Below are 15,474 nucleotides of genomic sequence, written 5' to 3' on the forward strand. Positions count from 1 at the left end.
AAAGAAAAGAAAGAAAAGAAAGAAAGAAAGAAAGAAAGAAAGAAAGAAAGAAAGAAAGAAAGAAAGAAAGAAAGAAAGGCAGACACTGGAGCACTTTCCTGTACCATATACAAAAATAAACTCAGATGGGTTAAAGACTTCATTGTAAGACCTGAAACCATAAAACTTCGGGAAGAAAACACAGGCAGTAAACCCTGGGAGCTAATCTGTCATATTAAAAGCTGGGAGGGAGTCCAGCACTGACCCTGTGGCTCTATGGGAACTGCAGCCCTGGCGAAGAAGGTGACAGAGGAAACCATCGCGTGATGAAAGTGCCTCAACCAGGAAAGGAAAAGGACATTGGAGGACTGCCGTGTCACACGAAGGAGTGGCCCTGGGCCCTGAGCTCCAGCAACAGGTCACAGCACAGAAAGAGGGGGACGCGGAGGCCAGGAACCTCACGGCGCAAGAGCATGCCACTCCCCGCGGGCTGGCCAGACGTCCAGCTCCCGTCCGGCCGGGCCTGTGGACCCAGCTGCGCGTTGGCAGAGGATGTCAAGGACAGAGGGGACAGGTGGGCCATGCCGCCGTGAGAGGGCGCGCAGCAGAATCCGGAGCGTGGGAGAGTCTGCAGGTTAAATGCCCTGGATTCTCCAGAGAGAAACTGTTAGGAGGGGAATGACAGTGGAAAAGACATCTATAGAGTGAGAGTCTGAAGACACAAACTTCCTGTAGATGGACAAGAGTAAAGAACAGTCACCTTGATGATAACACTACAGACAAGACATGTGGGGAAGAGCCGGCTGTGAAGGCAGCATGGTGGCTGCTCTGGGGACAGAGCGAGGGTGAGCAGGGTGTGACGCGTGGGCGGGGTGCCTGTGGCAGGGAGCAAAGCTCTCATTTCCGACTCCGGTGACGGTTACAGCAAGCCCGCCCGAGGGCATCTCAGACTCCGGGCAAGTGCTTTCTGGGACTGTGAGTTTTCTTGAACATTATAAAGGTTGTTTTTTATTTTAATAAAATAAAAAGAGAATAATTTATATCACTTGGTTAACCTGTCATAAATAGAATATTAAAATAATTGCTACATTTATTCAAAAGGATTATATAATCCATATTATAAAATAATTACAGGAAAGTACAGAAGCTTCTGGAATCCCAGCCAGCTTCTGTAGCCTGGGGGAGGGTCAGAGCCAATCTTCTGGTGGAAAAGAAGACTGACCCGTGACAATGACAGGGCAGCACCGCAGGAGCCCTTTCCTTGACCTGGTCGGGCTTGAGAGACACCTGCAGAGGGAAGGACCTTCTCTCGACCAAGGCAGGTCGTCCCACGCTCGGCCGTGGACCACACCCCCCACCTCCTGTTTCACTGAGGGTCGCCGCATGGACCACCTTGCGCCCCATACTCCGACAACACTGGGTTACAACAGGCCTGCGGAGGGCAGGGCGGGGCGGGCTGCGGAGGGGCTGAGAAAACAAAACCTTAGCCCTCGGGTCACTAACAGGTCCACTGGATTTGCTCCAAACTTTCCAAACATGCTTAGAAGGTTTGCTTTTCCATTACGAGCCTTTAAGTAAGTGACCAACACTCTCTGCTGAGAGCTGCTTGTCCTTGTCCTGGAGACGGGCATCATCTCTTCACCAGGTGCTCACAGGGCCTGTACAGCCAGCTGTGACCGGCCTCCACCCTGTGCCTGACCGGCTGAGAGGTTCTCGGTGACAAGGGCCCTGTTGCTGGAAGTTCAGGTACAGAACACTCCACAGAGGCCCTCCGCCACCTGCCCATGTATCTGACAGGGACCACATTCTGAGCCGCTGACGCATCAACACGAGGCCAGTCTGAACTCAAAGCCCTTTCAAGACACTGCATCAGGTGACGTCACACACTGCTAACATGAACTCGTGACACGTTGAGAAAGCTGTCACACCTAAACGGCACCCAGTCACATTTGTGCACGCAGAGAAGTGGCCAGGTTTCCGTACAAGTGACGTGAGAGCCAGGCTGGTCTCACCTGCCCCCCCCCCACGCTTTGCTACAATCTATCGTTAGATGAGAGAGCCCCCCTCCGCCAGTGGTGCTGCCGCTGCCCAGAGGAGGGTGACACTGACACAGAGGAGGGTGATACTGACACAGACAGAGGAGGGTGACACTGGCACAGACAGAGGAGGGTGACACTGACACAGACAGAGGAGGGTGACACTGGCACAGACAGAGGAGGGTGACACTGACACAGACAGAGGAGGGTGACACTGGCACAGACAGAGGAGGGTGACACTGACACAGACAGAGGAGGGTGACACTGGCACAGACAGAGGAGGGTGACACTGACACAGACAGAGGAGGGTGACACTGGCACAGACAGAGGAGGGTGACACTGACACAGACAGAGGAGGGTGACACTGGCACAGACAGAGGAGGGTGACACTGACACAGACAGAGGAGGGTGACACTGGCACAGACAGAGGAGGGTGACACTGACACAGACAGAGGAGGGTGACACTGGCACAGACAGAGGAGGGTGACACTGACACAGACAGAGGGGGGTGACACTGACACAGACAGAGGAGGGTGACACTGACACAGACAGAGGAGGGTGACACTGACACAGAGGAGGGTGACACTGGCACAGACAGAGGAGGGTGACACTGACACAGACAGAGGAGGGTGACACTGACACAGAGGAGGGTGACACTGACACAGACAGAGGAGGGTGACACTGACACAGAGGAGGGTGACACTGACACAGACAGAGGAGGGTGACACTGACACAGACAGAGGGGGGTGACACTGACACAGACAGAGGGGGGTAACACTGACACAGACAGAGGAGGGTGACACTGACACAGACAGAGGAGGGTGACACTGACACAGAGGAGGGTGACACTGACACAGACAGAGGAGGGTGACACTGACACAGACAGAGGAGGGTGACACTGACACAGACAGAGGGGGGTGACACTGACAGAGGAGGGTGACACTGACACAGACAGAGGGGGGTGACACTGACACAGACAGAGGGGGGTGACACTGACACAGACAGAGGAGGGTGACACTGACACAGACAGAGGGGGGTGACACTGACACAGACAGAGGGGGGTGACACTGACACAGACAGAGGGGGGTGACACTGACACAGACAGAGGGGGGTGACACTGGCACAGACAGAGGGGGGTGACACTGGCACAGACAGAGGAGGGTGACACTGGCACAGAGGAGGGTGACACTGGCACAGACAGAGGGGGGTGACACTGACACAGACAGAGGGGGGTGACACTGACACAGACAGAGGAGGGTGACACTGGCACAGACAGAGGAGGGTGACACTGACACAGACAGAGGGGGGTGACACTGACAGAGGAGGGTGACACTGACACAGACAGAGGGGGGTGACACTGACACAGACAGAGGAGGGTGACACTGACACAGACAGAGGAGGGTGACACTGACACAGACAGAGGGGGGTGACACTGACACAGACAGAGGGGGGTGACACTGACACAGACAGAGGAGGGTGACACTGACACAGACAGAGGGGGGTGACACTGACACAGACAGAGGGGGGTGACACTGACACAGACAGAGGAGGGTGACACTGACACAGACAGAGGGGGGTGACACTGACACAGACAGAGGAGGGTGACACTGACACAGAGGAGGGTGACACTGACACAGACAGAGGGGGGTGACACTGACACAGACAGAGGAGGGTGACACTGACACAGACAGAGGGGGGTGACACTGACACAGACAGAGGAGGGTGACACTGGCACAGACAGAGGAGGGTGACACTGACACAGACAGAGGGGGGTGACACTGACACAGACAGAGGAGGGTGACACTGACACAGACAGAGGGGGGTGACACTGACACAGACAGAGGAGGGTGACACTGACACAGACAGAGGGGGGTGACACTGACACAGACAGAGGAGGGTGACACTGACACAGACAGAGGAGGGTGACACTGACACAGAGGAGGGTGACACTGACACAGACAGAGGGGGGTGACACTGACACAGACAGAGGAGGGTGACACTGACACAGACAGAGGGGGGTGACACTGACACAGACAGAGGAGGGTGACACTGACACAGACAGAGGAGGGTGACACTGGCACAGACAGAGGAGGGTGACACTGGCACAGACAGAGGAGGGTGACACTGACACAGACAGAGGGGGGTGACACTGACACAGACAGAGGAGGGTGACACTGACACAGAGGAGGGTGACACTGACACAGACAGAGGGGGGTGACACTGGCACAGACAGAGGAGGGTGACACTGACACAGACAGAGGAGGGTGACACTGACACAGAGGAGGGTGACACTGACACAGAGGAGGGTGACACTGACACAGACAGAGGGGGGTGACACTGACAGAGGAGGGTGACACTGACACAGACAGAGGGGGGTGACACTGACACAGACAGAGGAGGGTGACACTGACACAGAGGAGGGTGATACTGACACAGACAGGTGAGGTTTGGCCTGGAGCTGGGAGGGGCGCTGGGCGCAAAGGAGGATGGGGCTGGGTCCCCGTATCAGAATCGTCTCCCTTGAGTGGCTGACCCATCAGTTCCTGTCACTGCTGCCCCTCTGCACTCCCCACGCCCTTTGTCCTGTGAACCCTCCACGCCCCCGCTCTCCACTCTCCTGCCCAGTCCTTACAGCCCCGGCCTTCCCCTGCGGTGTGTAAACACTCACATGTGTGTGCACCTGCCAACGCGTCTCCATGGAAACCCCGAGTCCCGCTCACACATGGCTGCCTGCGGACGGGCAGCCGCTGTTCCCACAACCTCTGAGAAAACATGCGGAATCCCACTCCCTGGGCCCACCCTGTGCGGGCGGCACGACCCAGGGGAAAGGGCTGGTCCTGGCTCAGGTGCCCAGGAAGGTCCAGAGCAGGGCCGGGCAGGCAGGGACAGCACTCTGCTCACGGGGGTCCGCGGTCACAGAGGAAGTGCTCGGCCCCGGCACCTGACCGCAGCAGGACTCTGAGAACCGGGGTTAAACAAGATCCACGTTAACCCTCCATTCTAGAGAAGGCGATGAGTGTACAAGAAGCCCAGAAGCATCCGGCGCCCACTGAGCCCGACCCAGCGTCCCCACGCGCGGCTCCAGGAGGACACTGGGTCAGACTGCACGTCAGACGCCCATTTCCCCAAGCGCAGGTGCCCTGGCCCGTGGCTGCTCCTCCGGGCAAATCCGCAGCGGGGGAGGGGGGGGTGGAAGGGGGCCCTGGCCCGTGGCTCTTCCCCGAGCCCTTTCCGGCCACCAGCAGAGCAACAGGGGGCCCGTGAGCCTTACTCACCGCCTGCTGGATGCCGGTCCTCACCCGCTCGCTCAACATGCCCTCGAAGACGAAGGAGTCGCCGAACTTCTCAGCCTAGAAGGAAAAGCAATCGATCCATCCAGACAAGGCTGTGGCAACATGGCTCACATCTGTCATCCTCTTCGCGTGGCTAAAGGGATTCTTCCTGTCCAAATCAACTTAAGTTTATCTTGTGACTTCTAAGAGGATTCAGAAATGACTTAAAAGCCCCTGGCTTCCTATTACAGCAAGTGACTGTCCCTTAGAGCAGTGGTCCCCAAATCCCCGGGCCGCGGACTGGTACCGGTCTGTGGGCCATCTGGGACTGATCCACAGAAAAAGAATAAATAACTTACATTATTTCCATTTTATTTATATTTAAGTCTGAATGATGTTTTATTTTTTTAAAAGGGCCAGATTCCCTCTGTTACATCCGTCTAAGACTCACTCTTGATGCTTGTCTCGGTCACGTGATACATTTATCCATCCCACCCTAAAGGCCGGTCCGTGAAAATATTTTCTGACATTAAACCGGTCCGTGGCCCAAAAAAGGTTGGGGACCACTGTCTTAGAGGGACCATTTCCACTCAGGGCTCGTCTGGCTGCTGAGAACGCAGCGGGAAGAGGTTGGTTAGCTTTTGAGAATGTGATCGTTCCCACTGACAGAAAGAAACACATCCCCCAAGGACTCAAGGTGACTCTGCCATACAAGAGCATCTTTACTTGTGAGATTTCATAAGCAACCGCTGTCCTTGGTTCTGGCCCAGAATCTAGCTGGAGGAATAAAACTGCATTGTCTGCTGACACTCTGACTCACTCCAGCTCCACGGAGGTGTCAGCTGCACGGACAAGCGGGAAGCCGCACACGGAAACCTGCCCGCTGCCAACAGGCACAGAAGACAAACACTTGGCCCGTTTCAGGAAGTTCTCAAGAAACGGGACCCCAAGAAACCGAACTGGAATGCTGCTTTGCTTTCCACATTCACTCCCAAGGTATTTTTTTAATTAAAAAAGATGTTTTTGGCCTGAAAAAAAAAAAAAAAAAAAGGACAAGGACTCCACAAGCTGAGGGCCAGGGTCAAGTCCTTCAGGGAGAAAAATCCAGGAAGCCTACAAAACAAGTATACTTCAGACACAGACACGCTCATCCACGAGAAAGCCTCTCCCTTCCCGTTCCCACTTTGAGAGCCTGGCTGGGTGACTCAGCGGCCACAGCGAGAGGCCCGGACGGACGGACCAGCACGCCCACGAGCCGGTGGGCGCTGGACACGAACCGGAGAGACGAAGAGCTGCGTCTCTGCAGCTACGGAACGTTCCCGGGACGATCGAACTGCAATATTCCGAGAGGGAAAAGTGGCCTTGCCTTACGCGCCACCAGCCACCTCAAGGTGCCCACGTGGACAGTGGCACTGTTGGCATATTCAAGCAGTAATGCAGCAGGGCAGAAAGGTGAAGGTCACAGGCCCTGGGCTGCCCTGGCCCGTCCCAGCACCCCACTCACCGGCCATGCAACTCCGGGCAAATCACTTTCCTAAGCCACAGAATGCTGCTTAAAACATAACCTACCGCACGGAGAAGCCAGGAGAACTAAATCAGACCCTACGGACGCACAGTGCCCAGCGCGGTGCCAGCCGCACAGGAAAAAGCGCTGAAAGGGCAAGGCCTCCCCCCACCCCAACCCGCTTACCTCGGTCAGATAGCCGGTGGAGTTCACGAACTTCTCGAAGTCCGCGTTGCTGACCTCGTAGGCGTCCATGTAAAAGGCATCCAAGGTGACTCTCCTCGCGGGCGCTTCCCCGTCCTGCTGAATCTGAGGGTCATCTGTGCCCATCGTGAACACGCCGGCGGGGATGGGGACCATCTGCAGTGATTGCAGGGGGGACACAGGGGTCAGGCAATCGGAGCCAGAGTAAATCAGCGTGAAGGGGCCAGAGCCGGGCACACAGCGAGCACCCACCACGGAAACCACGGTCCAATCCGTCAGACCATCCCACACTCCAAAGAAAGTGAAGGACTAGTCACAAGAAGGAAGGCATACTCTTTAGAAAAGTAGATCTTTAGTCAAAACTCTCTGTGATACGAACAAGGGCATGCCGTGGAAACAGGTCTGGTGACAGCCACCACCCTGCTAATAACTGGAGTGCACAGGCACGGAGAACACTCCACACACGTGTGTCCTTTTTATCCTTTCATATGCTCTCGTTCTCCTGAATTACTGTTAAAAGCAAGTGTAACAATGCCACAGGTAACGTCTTTAAAAACTCACTGAATGCATGTGGGCCCCCAATGACAGTGGGAAAGGCTTCAATCACGGCAACGGAACATCTAAAGAGTTTATAAGGGACTATGTCTTGTCCTTGTTGTGTCCTTGTCCTTAATTAATCCCTCACTGGGACTCTTAACAGCAACTACTTGCTTCCCGTCAACAACCACGAGGTCCCACTTTGTGTCGCCACTGGCTGTCTTTGAGGCGTCTGCCCTCAACGCTGCGCCTGCGTTTCCCAATCAAAAAGGAGCTCGTCCCTCCGTGCAAAGACGGGGCGCAGGGCGGCTCTCCCCCGGTGCCCTCGAAGGTTCACCAAGCCCCCTTCTTCACCCTCCCCCCCTTGGGGCGGGCACCCACAGTTCTAAAACAATCACGACTTCCACTGCGGACGCCTGGCCTCATTTCTTCCTCTCTCTCTCTTTCCTGAACCACCAGACCCGAATAAGCCAAGTTTCCGTCCTGGAGGCTGTAGATAAAAATAGCCCGATTGCTCTGGGCAGGTCACCATTTCCAATTTATACTAATGAAGTTTTCTGCCCTGCAAATGTTGAGTGCTGTCCTAGCGGAATCCAGCGCAGGCGTGTCCCTCCACAGGACCCCAAGCCAAACAAAACGAACCAATTTAATCAAGTCTTCAGTGATGGTCCAGGTTCAAACAACCCATTCCTCCTCAAAAGCAAGTTACAACCCCCTCTGTCACCACAGTTCCTGCTACCGTAGCTCAGGCCAGAGGCACAGGTGATGTCAAGAATGACTAGAACCTCCCTGGCCGTTTGGCTCAGTGGTAGAGCGTCGGCCCAGCATGTGGATGTCCTGAGTTAGATTCCCAGTCAGGACACACAGAAGTGCCTATCTGCTTCTCTACCTCTCCCTCTCTCACTTCTCTTTTTCTCTCTTTCCTCCTCCCCTCCTGCAGCCATGGCTCGATTGGAACGAGTTGGCCCCAGGCACTGAGGATGGCTCCATGGCCTCCAACTCAGGTGCTAAAAAGAGCTTAGTTGCTGAGCAACAGAACAGTGCCCCAGATGGGCAGAGCATCGCCCCTTAGTGGGCTTGCTGGGTGCATCCCCAGCAAGGGGTGCATGCGCAAGCCAGGGGTTCATGTGGGAGTCTGTCTCTACCTCCCTTCCTCTCACTGAATTAAAAAAGGGGGGGCTTTAAAAAAACAAAGAAAGTAAAGGGAAAATGACTATCAATATGACCATGCCCCTCTCCCATAATACTGCACTTCCTGAATTTAGAAAAAATAACTAAGGGTTAGAATTAGACCAAAGTCATCTGCACATGAAATAAAGGGAAATCAAGGGGGAAAAAAGAGATAAAGAACAGCCTCCTGTGAAATCTTGTTTATCTTTTTTAATTTTTAAATATTTGACTTTTTAGAAAGAAAGAAGAAGGAAGTGAAGCAGAGAGAAACAGGAACATCAATCTGTTCCTGTATGTGCCCTGGCTGGGGATCAAACCTGCAACCTTTGTGTATCGGGACAACGCTCTAAGAAATCTTGTCTTGATGACAAGGCTACTTCCAATACAATCATTAAGTTATAAGTCCTTGAAGGTTTATAGGCTGTGTTCTCCACAGCCATTTTTGTCTAATAGCTTGCAATGCCTGTAAACACTATAGAAAGTGGATGCAAGAACTAGCCCAAGATGACCCATGCAATACCAGTCTGGACACAAAACCACTCTAAAGAGATGAAGAATGTATCTCATAAATGTGATTCGAAAGACTCTGCCAGCCACATCCCATTCTGGAACCAACAGGAGGTCGAAGCACTTAAATGAGGAATGTTAAGTACTGGCCAGAAGGTTCTAGGTGAATTTTTGAGGCACACCAACGTGTACCTGCAAAACAACTGCGCTGTTAGTTGCCAGAGAGATAAACAGGTACAAGGCTTCTTCTTCAGGAGGGAGAAATGGGTTATCAATCACCATGCAAATTAGAGAGGAATTAAAATCAATGAAGGTCAATACACACCCAACACTAACCAGGGGTCCCTACCACACAAACGCTAAACACTAATGCTAACGCAGGTCATCCTCCGAGGAACAGGAAGAATCGAAAAGGTCAATAATTATACGAATGGAGAAAAAATGAGAAGCTACCAACCCCTTAACACTCTATACCTGAGACACAAAATTGTGGTCCTGACCCCCGGCACCCTCACAGCCTCGCTGGGGAGAGACACTAACAGACCAGCATCTTTGATAATTGTTGGGTCAGGGTACGCCTTTACTACTGTGGCAGCAAACCAAAGAGCAGAAGGGGAAGAAACCGCAGAAGGTCGGGCAAGACCTGCTGAAGGAAGGAAGGATGTTCCCTGTCACCTAAATTCTGAAAACTGAGGTCAAAACTCATCCAGAGGAAAACAGAGGAGGATGGAAGCAGAGAAAGGCGTAGCCCTAGGTATACAGGAAGGAGCACATCTTCAGGAGTGAGAAGCCCCGGGTCCCAGTTATGTTAAGCTGTTCCCGCAACCGCACCAAGGCGCAGAATGCCTGGCAGATGGAAAGAAGGCAGTGACAAGCTGTCCATGTTACGGGAGATGTCCTGGCACTCGACACATCCAGGCAGTGTGTAAGTCAAGGCTTGGTCATGAGAAGAAGGCCTCTGCTGTAGATTGAGCCCTTCCCACGTGCTCAAGTGCCAGGGACAGCAGGACAGGACTGGCCCTTGCCCTCGAGAAGCACTGTCTTCTGGAAGAGACTGCCTGGTGGGCGTGCGACGATGGCAGAGACAACGAGACCCGGCCTCCTGAACCCTGCCCAGTTAAGGAGAGGGACCCAGCACGTCAACCCCGACCTTCTGAGAGCTTCATTCATAAGACAGAGGGCAGGGGAACAGGAAGTAGAGGGTAAGAGGTGGGAATGATGGACAAGTGTCCTCCGAGCCAACGCCCCGCGCTGGGAACGAGGCGGCGCCCCAGACGCGGGCGCGGGGAGGCGGAGGACGGAGGAGGACGCCCCGGGTCCGATCAGCAGGCGCCGCTTGGGGTGCGGCTACAACCCCTCTCCCGGCCCAGGCCGGCCCCTGCCCGCCCCCCGGGGACCGAGAGAGCACCTTGGCGGGCGCGGGCGGCCGCTGTCCAGGGCCCGGGCCCGGGGCGTTCGCCTCCCGCGAGTACCGGTGTGCGGCCGCCGCGCTGCCGGGGGCCCCGGGCCGCTGGGGGGCGCCGCAGCCGCACGAGCCCACGAGGGACGTCGCGGTGGGCCCCGCGCCCGCCCCGGCCTCTTCGCCCGCCGCCGCCCCATCCAGCAGCACGAGCAGCGGCAGCAAGACCACTAGACCCAGCCCCGCGCCGCGCCCACCGGCCGACCCCTGCGCGGGCGCGGCCATGTTGTCCCGCGAGTCATGTGACTTCGTCGGTCACGTGGTTCCGCCCTCCTTAAAGGGGCCGACCCGCGAACGGACACGCGGTGGACAGGACTTTTCTTACCTTGTCTCCTCCTCTGTCCTGGTACCTCCTTTTCTGCTGTTGGAAAGACAGGAAAAATCCTACTTTGAACGCCTGGCCTTCCACAACCCCCACATCGCCCTAACATGAGGCGCCGCGTGATTATTTCTTGGATGAAAAACATTGTAATCAACCGTATGTAGCGTTTGCTATGTATTGCATACCAAGCACCAGGCTAAGAAAGCACTTTTTTTTTTTTTTGAAATAGCACTGAACCAGCACAACCATCCTGGCATAGCGGGTACACAGAGTAATTAAGTGACTTGCCCAGGTCCCATGGCAAAGAAGTGCAAAAATGAGACTCACATCCCGACGCACTGGGTCCCCGTGCCTCTCACATAAACTCCCAAGCCCCGAGTTGAACCATGAGGCTGCACTGTAGGTAATTAAAGAAGCTTCTCTTATGACCAGGAATCTGGAAGATGAGCGTGGTGAAGACACGTGTCTCCAAGGGATGCAGTAGAGAAATCCAGATGGTGGGAAGCTTGCAATGGAGGCTCAGAGCGTGGTCCCAGCCCGGCGGCTGGACCGGGGACACCTGTTAGAAAAGCTCTCCTCTGTCGGAATCTGTGGGACAGGACGCGCCGTCTGTGCTTGTCACAAGTTCTCCGGGAGAGTCTCATCATGGTGATGCACACTAACGTTTGAGAACCACCGTTTGATACAACCGGATTTCTGCAGGGGGAAAAAACAAACAAAACAATTAAAACAAAGAGAAGATGAAGGTGGAAACGTATAGATTAAAAACATTTCAGCCACCTGCAGTATGTATAGAACCTGATTTAATACACTGATTCAAACCTACTGACCTGAACGTTTCTAGGATAAGCAGGGCAATAGGACCGCTGAATAAATTATAATGTTTGATAAAGGAATTACTGTCAGTTTTGTTTTTAGGTTTTTTTAAGAGTCATAGTGTTATTATTATTTTTTTTAAGAATACCTTTCTTTGAGATCTGTGACTTGAAATATATACAGATAAAAACGTAAGCCCTCAAGGATTTGCTTCCCAGAATACGGGTGACGTGAAGGGTGGCCAGAAATGAAACACAATTGACCCTGAGTTGATCATTGTTGAAGTTGGTTGATGGATATTTCAGTGTTTACTGTACTAGTCTCTCTAGTTAACAGACGAATTTTCGGTTTGAATCTTTTCATGTACAGTCCTGTGGTGATCATTTCGCAATATATGCAAATATAGAATCATTATTTTGTGCACCTAAATCGAATATACTGTTATATGTCCGTTACATCTGAATGTTTAAAAGACAGAATTTTTGCCCTGGCCGCCTAGCTCACTCAGTTGGTTAGAGGGCATCGTCTCGATAGGCCAAGGCGCTCCGCAGCAGGTACTCTGCTTTGGGTCCTCCCAGGGGCTCCGATGTCGCGGCTACCTCCCCCCATTAAATAACGACCAATCGTCTCGCCCTCCTCCCTCTCTTTTCGGTGTCCTTTTGTTTGTTTGTTTGTTTGTTTGTTTGTTTAGCTTTGCTTCACGGTTTCTGCTTAGTAACAAGGCAGTTCCTGTTTCCAGGACGCTCGGGACCCTATGCGGCCCGCACACACGGCGGCGCTCCCAACGCTCCAGCCCCCACCGTTTCCATTTCAAGTGTCCGGAGGGGGAAGCCCGGCTGCCGGGGCTCTTCTTCCTCCTCACACCCCCACGGGGAGCCTATGGCGTAGCTGCACTTGAGTCAGGTTGTCATCTCTGGTCCAATCAGCTGTCATCAGAAGTTAACAAAACTGCGTGTGTGTGTGCGTGTGTGCGTGTGTGTGTGTGTGTGCGTGTGTGTGTGTGTGCGCGCGCGCGCGCGCGCCTGGGAGTGCATCAGCAATGATTGGTGGACCCACGCCGCCATTCGGTGGGTCTGGGGCGGCCTGAGAATTTGCATTTCTAACAAGTTCCCCGATGCTGTTGACTCTGCTCCTCTGGCCCATTTGTGAACTACTGCTTTCACGAAATACGCCACTAGTTGCTACCCCCTCGGGGCCTGTGCTGGGGGCCAGACTAGCGCCGATATGGACTTCTCCAGCACAACCTATGCTCTGCCTTCTCCAAACCTTTCATCCAGTTACCTTCCTGCTGTGCCCGAGCCGAGGTGAGTGGTGAGAAAGGCGAGAAGAAGGCAGAATGGCACTAAATGAAATTTAGAGCAAGTGAAAGACGCTTTAACGTGCCTCCGGAGAGAGAGAGGAAAGAACACTATGAGACATCACAGTCACGAGTCACTTCTTCATCCTCGCTTTCACAGTGTTTGAGGTCAAAATGGGAGAGAAGGATGATTCCCAAGGTTGTCAAGAAGGAAAGCTTCATTGTAAAGGGGAAGTATAAATACATCATCCACATGTAATAGGTATATATATGTATATTTACATTTCAGACGCTCCTGCGAGGGCAGTTTTACTTTGAGTCCCCGTTTATTTAGAAAATGAAATGTCAAGTTGCTGCCATGGAGGCAGTGCATCAGGAAAGGAACCTGCATATTCAACACGTCAGAGCCCTGGCCGGTTGGCTCAGCGGTAGAGCGTCGGCCTGGCATGTGGGGGACCCGGGTTTGATTCCCGGCCAGGGCACATAGGAGAAGCGCCCATTTGCTTCTCCACCCCCCCCCCTCCTTCCTCTCTGTCTCTCTCTTCCCCTCCCGCAGCCAAGGCTCCATTGGAGCAAGGATGGCCCGGGCGCTGGGGATGGCTCCTTGGCCTCTGCCCCAGGCGCTAGAGTGGCTCTGGTCGCGGCAGAGCGACGCCCTGGAGGGGCAGAGCATCGCCCCTGGTGGGCAGAGCGTTGTGCCGGGTGGATCCCGGCCGGGCGCATGCGGGAGTCTGTCTGACTGTCTCTCCCCGTTTCCAGCTTCAGAAAAATACAAAAAATAAAAAATAATAATAATTTAAAAAAGAATAAACACGTCAGAGCCCTGCCCGGATAGCTCGGTTAGTTGGAGCGTCCTCCCGAAGTGTAGAGGTTGCCAGTTCAATCCCCAGTCAGGGCACATACAGGAACTCGATGTTCCTGTCTCTCTGTCTTTCTCCCCCTGCCTCTCCCTCTGGAAAAAAAAAAAAATCAGCACCTGTAGATATTTGAAAGGTACAAATATATATTCTATTTCCAGGCTCCCAGCAATGTTCAACATAAATGAACTTCCAATCTGTGGGTTCTCAAGAGTCTGTACATTCATGTTCTCTCCTTGTTCCTAGCTCTTGAAATTTGCTACGATGGTCTCTGAAAGAGAACATTGTCTGAGGCTACAAGAGAAGAGGCTGATAGACAGAAAAATGACCCCCCAAAATGTCCATGTCCTAATCTTAAAAAAATGTAAATATGTTAATTAATGTGGCGAAAGGGCTTCTGCAAGTTCCCCCGGGTCCCTAGAAGCCACAGAAGCCCTGCTGGCTGTGCTTGGAGGAGAAGGTAACATGGGAAGAACGGTCAGAGAGATGCACCGCAGTTGATTTTGAAGATGGAGAGAGGGGCCATGAGCCAAGGAATGTGGGCAGGTCCCTAGAAGCTGGACAAGTCCAGGAGACAGATCTTCCTCTAGAGCCCCCAGAAGGGGAGACCGTGCTGCTAGCACCCTGGTTTTAGCTCAGTAAGACCCATGTTGGACTTCTGACTCAGGGAACTGTGCGAAAACAAATCTGTTAGATGCTGAAAGATCATTAAATGTGCGATTATTTGCTACGGCAGCAGTAGGAGTCTCACACGGATATGTATCCCGGTCCCCGCAGCGTCACTAGATGCAGGCTGGCACCCACAGCTGCAAGGGGGCTGCCTTGCCGAGGCCAGGACACGCTATGGCTGGGGCACAGCGGGGTGCAGGCTCTGAGCACCAGAGGTGACTCTGCCCTCAGTCTCTCGCTCTCTCTGTGCTCCCTTGTCACCAGGAACGTGTGAGTGGTCGTGCATGGGGCAGGGGCAGGAACTGGAGGGTGAGCTCAGATGCCAGCTGTTTAGGGGCATTCAGACAAATGCCAACGGCCTGGTCCCTGGCGATCGTGAGGCCCCTGGAACCATGGGATTTCTCAGCCCGCCTTCTCAGAGACAGGAAGCCGCAGGTCCCTGCCGGGGAACCCACAGTTCCTGCAGCCCTTCCCAGCCAGACCTCCCAGTTCCCTAATCACAGCCGGGTGCCTTTGTGCCTGCAAAGCAGGTTCTGCAACTTCAGTGCCCCCCTCCGGACCCCCCCAGGGCTGATTAAAACATGGGGGAATTGCTGGGCCCCACTCCAGGAATTTCTGATCACTAGATCTGGGGTGCAGCTCAAGAATTTGCCTTTCTAACAATTTCCCAAAGAATGCTGCTGCTGCTGCCGGTCAGAGGCCCACAGTCTGGGATGCGTGGACACGGGGCTTTGTATAACCAGCACATGGGTTACAGGCTTTTGCTTTGCAAGTAGTAAAGTTTCATTAATAATACGGGGAGAGCCCTGGCCGGTTGGCTCAGTGGTAGAGCGTCGGCCTGGCAT

General features: G+C 53.8%; 1 protein-coding gene across 1 annotated transcript in view; it reads right to left on the reverse strand.

Annotated features, from left to right (window-relative positions):
- SUMF1 (sulfatase modifying factor 1) overlaps positions 1-10,906 on the reverse strand; it is a 52,932-nt gene extending 42,026 nt beyond the window's left edge. Inside the window, exons 1-3 of the mRNA XM_066351286.1 lie at positions 10,618-10,906; positions 6,978-7,151; positions 5,291-5,365 (exon numbers count right to left, since the gene is read on the reverse strand). Coding sequence (XP_066207383.1) covers positions 5,291-5,365; positions 6,978-7,151; positions 10,618-10,893 — 525 coding nt within the window. The 5' untranslated portion in view covers positions 10,894-10,906. The remainder of the gene's footprint in view (positions 1-5,290; positions 5,366-6,977; positions 7,152-10,617) is intronic.
- Between the last annotated feature and the right edge of the window lie 4,568 nt (positions 10,907-15,474).

Source organism: Saccopteryx leptura, chromosome 10 (assembly GCF_036850995.1).
Source record: "Saccopteryx leptura isolate mSacLep1 chromosome 10, mSacLep1_pri_phased_curated, whole genome shotgun sequence".
Taxonomy (NCBI): Eukaryota; Metazoa; Chordata; class Mammalia; order Chiroptera; family Emballonuridae; genus Saccopteryx; species Saccopteryx leptura.